Raw genomic sequence first — 6,214 nt, 5'->3', positions numbered from 1 at the left:
TGTAGTTAATCATTTTCTAGAAAAAAAAGACACCACTATGAAGCATAACTGGAAGGCTGCTTTATTGTTTGGAAATGGATTCGTGCTCAAATGAAGACAATCTTTCACTGATTCTCACTTAGTCCCAAGTGGTTGTGCAACACTGTCCTCTCTCTGACTGTATTAGTGGCAAGAGATAACAATGACACTCAAAGAGCTTAATGAAAATATTTTGGCAACAAAAAACCCCCAACAAATAACAGGTCTCAGTCATGCTACAAAATAAAGGCTACATAAATCATTTCATAAATCCACACCAGAATTGAACCCAAGTGTAAAACAGAAGGCAAGCTCTCTCACCAGCTAAATGATCAGTGAACAGAATACAGAGAGAGTGAACAGAATACAGAGAGAGTGAACAGAATACAGAGAGAGCACTCAATAGATTACTATAAGATGTTAGTTCTGTTGATCTAGTCTAGGTGATGTTTTCTCTCCATTTTGATTCACTAAACCAATGGGTTTGGATATATCCTTTTTACTGATGTATTGTAAAGTCTAAAAAGGCAGCTAAAAGGCACATGCCATTAAGAGATATTGCACCAAGAAACAAATAGAAATAACAAAAACAATAAACCTTGAAGTTATCAGATGCATTGTTTAGAAAATAACAATAAATCCAAACTGCACTGGTGTGTTTAGGGGAACCTGGAGGAAGGTCCGAGCTAAAACAAGTAAAAAGCTGTCACACAAGGCGACCTGAGGCTCAGGATACTGGGGCATGATGACCGGCCAGCGCCGGCTTGTCTCAGGGTGGAGAGCGTGTGTGTGTACAGTATGTATGTGTTTGTGTGTTTATCTTCAGCGGGAAGAGGTGGGAGAAGTTGTGGGCAAGACATCTTCATACATGTACAAAAGGGTGTGCTGGTAGTGCAATCCTCTCACCAATGCAGGCTACACAATCCTCAGCAAGCAGCCATTGTACACAGCGTACATAGAGATCCTGGGCAGGCCAGAGTTTTGGTCATTCACTGAACATATTGCACACAAAAAAGAAATGGGAGTTATTACAGTCTGTTGCACTGCATTCTCCTCAGTACAAGGAGCGGAAGGGAGAGTTGAGGACATACATATATATATATATATATATATATATTAGAATATATATATATATATTATATATTCTGTGTGTGTGTGTGTATAGCTCTATATATGTATTGATTTTTATATTGTTTTTTCTTTTTAATATAGATTTTCTATTTACTCCCTTTTTTAATGTGAAAAGTGACTCCAAAAATCTACTCCACCTAACAAATGTGTCAGAGTCTAACAAGTGTGACAAGGGGTGTCAGCTGGAAGCCATTCTATTTACGGTTATTCATATTAGATTAATAGCAGTAGTTTAAGTATTTCTGTATTTACAAAAACTACGCATGCATGCACGCATAAAATAAAATGATATATTACATTATTTATAGTCTCTTAAAAAGTTCATTCTTAACTTTTCAGCAATTTGTGCCGTTTACAACACAGCCTGAACTGTACATAATTTTTTCTCATTTTGTTTTTCAAATTGATGTAAGGTTTTTACATTTTTCTGTTTATACATTTATACATGTATATCCTTGATGGGGATGGAGAAAAATGGACAGCAGTTGCTTTTATGCTTATCATTCAGAGTTTTATTTGGTTCAACTTAACACCCACACTGATTTTGGAGATCTCATGCAGCAACTAGACCATAGAACTTGAGAAGGGGATTGGGGATTTATTCATAAACAGGAAGGTAGTGACATCACTGCACAACAGGAAGTGCAAAAGCTTGGGTGTCTTCTTAACGTGTTACGGCTCACAGTACCTTTACAATGCATCAAGTGCTCTGTTCATTATTTGGTATTTGTTACGAGATATACTTGCTAGATAAGTGGAGTAAATGGCTGATGAGAGGTTTTGGAGCACATTTTTCTCAAATATAGAATTATGGGGCCTGCTCTCTAGTGCTCACATACCTGTTTTGCCTCTCATAGAATTTAGTGTTCTGCTCAAACTAACATACCCATTTTCCCTTTCATGACATCTCCTTACATTGTTTCCTAAGTACCTATGACTGATATTGGGGTGAGCAGTACTATTGTTATTGTTGTATTTTATTCAGACCTAACCTAAATCCATAGCTACACAACCACTAATATAATTTACTATTGATACAAACGCTGCCCTTACAAGCGAGCGAAATGTTGCTTTTTCACTGAGATGCTTCTAGCCCTATATTTCTAAATGTCTTTTACAGGAAGCTCTAAAGTGGCCCCTGATAGACTGGCTGCCCTAGCTATTGCCAGCCGAGACCATTGTCCAATAGGGTGGCATAACATCACACAAAATCATAGGAAAAAGTGTTTCATAAATACTCTCATCACATTCACTTGCATTTAGTTGCAGAGCTCATTATAATACATCTGTAATATCTCCTGAGATAAAGGGGTGAACTCTTCAAGCATTGCGTACAGTTCTAGGATCTCTGTCTAACAATGACAGCAAAAAACAGAATAGGCAGCAGGGGGTACTGTTCACCCACTCCCATTCCAAGGACAAGGGGTGATGATGAGCAACAAGGCTTCTCCACAGATTATCCACATACACCAATTTCAGTTTTTCTCTAATCTAGCACAAGATTAACTCTCTCAACCACATTAAAGAAATGGCTGAAAATACATGTTAAAATGATACAGACTAGATAACCATAACAACATGTACAAATGAATCAGCACATGATAAGGAAATAAAACAGCAGTTATTGGAAACAGAAATACAACATTCTTTCTACACTTAAACCTTGTAGAACAGTCTAAATTGTCCTTAGAGAAAAAAAACAGAAATGGAAACCACCTTGCTACATCAATTCCCTGCACACTTAGAAACTCCCACAATGCCCTCATCCAACACAAAAACAAAGGCAGATGGCATGGTCGATTAGGTATGTGATATTGCTGCATTCAAATTATATATAAGCTGTTTAAGATTTAAAACGATCCACCAAATCCACTCAATAATACATACACACAGACATCCATTCACTTCTCTTCTGCATCCCATAGCAGCAATAACATTTTGTATTTCTCCTCATACAATCCACAATGTTGGTATTCATTCCACACAAAGTTTATCATCATAATACTAATGATTTACTTCTAACGTTGAATTTTTGACAGTGGACAACCTCAAACCTATGGTCGAGCCACTGTTGTGGTCTGAGTATTAGTGTCTTGTGGACTATGATTATTCATGCAAGATTTCTGATCAAAACATGCCATCATGCAAGTCATTTCTATGCATTGAACAAGCACAATTATTTATGTATTTGTTTGGAAATATGACTGAGTAAATGTAAGCCCTTGGCCCAAGATGACTCCCTAATCAACAGCCCCTTAACAAATTGGTGTGAAAGCCCATGTAGTAAAAGCCTTTTGATGTGGGTATAACAAAGATAGAAGGTGAGGAAGAGTTATGTGACATGGGAAAATTGTTGATTGTTGTTTTTTTTTAACCTTTTTTTGCCGCTCAAATTATGTGGAGATACTATATTCAGCATTAACAACCCAAATGGAAACCCTTACTTTAGGCTACTATGGGTTTTTGTCTTTCTCTCCTCAGCTGTTCTTCTGTTTGTTCATATAGACTGATAATGTACATAAATGTGCTCCATGAATGACTAAATTCAATGATACAGAGTCCCTTCTGACTGCTTTTCGAAGGTGACTCTTCAAGTCGAGCAGTATTTCCATGTTTTTCCTGCATAGCTCTGTATTTCCATGGGAATCCATTGCTGGCGGGAATCCCACACGTTAGATCCCTTATCAGCGTTTCTCATTCATTCATCTTAGTGAAAAGTTCTGTTCCTTATGTGTAGTCCACCAGTCAGGGAACTGCCCATTTCTTTCATATTTTGTCTGTTTTTCATTCCATTTTGTTAAGATCAGTAGTCTAGATGCAACAATGTCACACAGTACGCTGATTATGTTTGGTTTAAATCAAGTTCAAGTCTCTTTAAGCTGTAAGAGACGGAGTTGCTTCACTCTGCATCGATAGTATGAAGTCTTTAAACAAAATTATTAATATTATTATTTTTCTTTCTTGCAAATGAAATAATCTGTACATCTGTGTGGGTTAGATGGTTTCCTCTCGCTTTGCTTGAAGTTACATTATTATAATTATTATTGTTATTACTGTTATTATTATTCCAATATTCTAACACTTAGATTCCCTGACGGATTTTTGGTTTCTGCCCTTCTCCTTCCTCCCTGCCTTTCCTTCGTTCTCATCCTGTTTTTCCTTGTCAGGTTTGGTTACACTGTCATAGGAGGGGAGAGAGGCAGTGGAGGGCGTGCCCTCCTTTTCCTTTTCCGGATTCGTCCCACCATTCTTTACATTATTGTTATTGGCCGGTCTGCGCTTGCATTTGAAGCCACGTCTAGCCAGGTAGTTTCGGTAGGCCTGCTGGATGATTTTGGCCGACACGTCCTCCTGCTTGCGCCTCAGAGTAGTGGTAATGGGCTCATAAGACACTTTGGACGGGTTCGCCGCAATAAAGCGCTGTTCCATTTGATCCCTCAGCATGTCCAGCTCTCCTGTATCGCCTAGTACCCGCTTGGTGAATGCAAACAGAATGTCGAGGCAGTGGATCCGGTCCCCGCTCACCATGGGCAAGTCCATGGAGATCAGCTCTATGGTGTTGGGCTTTGGAACACGGAGCGGGTGCTCTAGGTAGTCTGCAAAGTCACCAAGCTTGCCATAGGTGATGAACTGCGAGGCGTCTGGGTCGAACTTCTCCCATATTTCGTAGAAGGTCGTGAAGTCGTCTTCGCTGAGCGGGTCAGCACTCTCTTCAGTTGCGACACCGAAGTTTTCAAGGATAATGGCAATGTACATGTTGACCACAATTAGGAAAGAGACGATAATGTACATGACGAAGAAGAAAATCCCTACCGAGGGATTGCCGCAGTCGCCTGTATTCGGTGCACCTGGGTTCTCCAGTTGTGGGTCACAGTCTGGGGGGTAGTTGAGAATGGGTAACAACAAACCGTCCCAGCCGGCAGACGTAGTGATCATAAACAGGCAGATCATGCTGTTGCCAAATGTCTCAAAGTTGTACATGTCGTCGATTCCTGCCCCATGCTTGACATAGCCAAAGTTAGACATGCCAAAAATAGAGAAGATGAACATAACCAGGAAGAGTAACAACCCGATGTTGAACAGAGCAGGAAGGGACATCATCAGGGCAAACAGTAGAGTCCGAATGCCCTTGGCCCCTTTGATCAGACGCAGGATTCTGCCGATTCGAGCCAGTCGGATCACCCTGAAGAGGGTTGGAGAGACAAAGTACTTCTCAATGATGTCTGCGAGGAACATGCCTGGATAGAGAAGCAGACAGAAGAGGATAGGGAGAAATGTATTATTGCTGGTATGTTCTGCAATTCTTTTAGTATGTTTCCTTAAATCCATAACACTGTCATGAAGATATTTTAAAAGAATACAAACTGTCCTGTGACTGTTGGGCCACTAGGGGGAGATGTTAACATATGATCTCACTTTCCCAAACCTTAAACGTCATAATTGTGTATTTCTAAACAGATTATTTTTGATAGAAAATAGAGCAATCCATTTCTAGCAATTAAAACAGCAACTCAAGTTCTAGCACTCAAATACCAGGCATATAAGACAATAGGCAACTGCATGTAGGAGGAAAGGGATGAAATCACTACTGACCAACAATTGAGAGAATGACCACGACCACGTCAAAGATGTTCCACCCAATGGTGAAGTAGTAGTGGCGAAGGGCAAAGAGCTTTAACACAAACTCGGTTGTAAAGGCAACGATGAAGACAAAGTTGACCCAGTAGAGAATAGTGTCGGTATCTTCTGACTGATCGTCCGTCTCCACCATCATGGTCACCATGTTGAGGCAGATCAACATCATAATAGATATATCAAAGACCTGCTGCGTTACGAAGTCAAATACCAGGCCCTGAAAGTTATTCTGAGAGAAAAGAGAAAACATTATGGAGGAAAGATAAAGAGAGTTAGTAGATTTAACAAATCAAAGCAAGGCACATTTTGTTAGGGTACATTTTGGAAGGTATGTTGGTTAGTAAAGTTTAGTTTGACATGTCTTTTGAATGTTACCTTCATTAGAACTCCTAATTTACCCCTCCCCAAAGCAGCCCTTAGGCTAAAGGAA

General features: G+C 39.7%; 1 protein-coding gene across 1 annotated transcript in view; it reads right to left on the bottom strand.

Annotated features, from left to right (window-relative positions):
- Positions 1-1,141: 1,141 nt before the first annotated feature.
- LOC106583170 (sodium channel protein type 8 subunit alpha) overlaps positions 1,142-6,214 on the bottom strand; it is a 117,542-nt gene continuing 112,469 nt past the window's right edge. Inside the window, exons 27-28 of the mRNA XM_082967492.1 lie at positions 5,743-6,013; positions 1,142-5,387 (exon numbers count right to left, since the gene is read on the bottom strand). Coding sequence (XP_082823618.1) covers positions 4,225-5,387; positions 5,743-6,013 — 1,434 coding nt within the window. The 3' untranslated portion in view covers positions 1,142-4,224. The remainder of the gene's footprint in view (positions 5,388-5,742; positions 6,014-6,214) is intronic.

The sequence above is a fragment of the Salmo salar genome, chromosome 22, assembly GCF_965601325.2.
Source record: "Salmo salar chromosome 22, fSalSal1, whole genome shotgun sequence".
In the NCBI taxonomy this organism is placed as follows: domain Eukaryota; kingdom Metazoa; phylum Chordata; class Actinopteri; order Salmoniformes; family Salmonidae; genus Salmo; species Salmo salar.
Note: the sequence above shows the minus strand (reverse complement) of the source record. Positions and strands in the feature narration are given on the sequence as shown.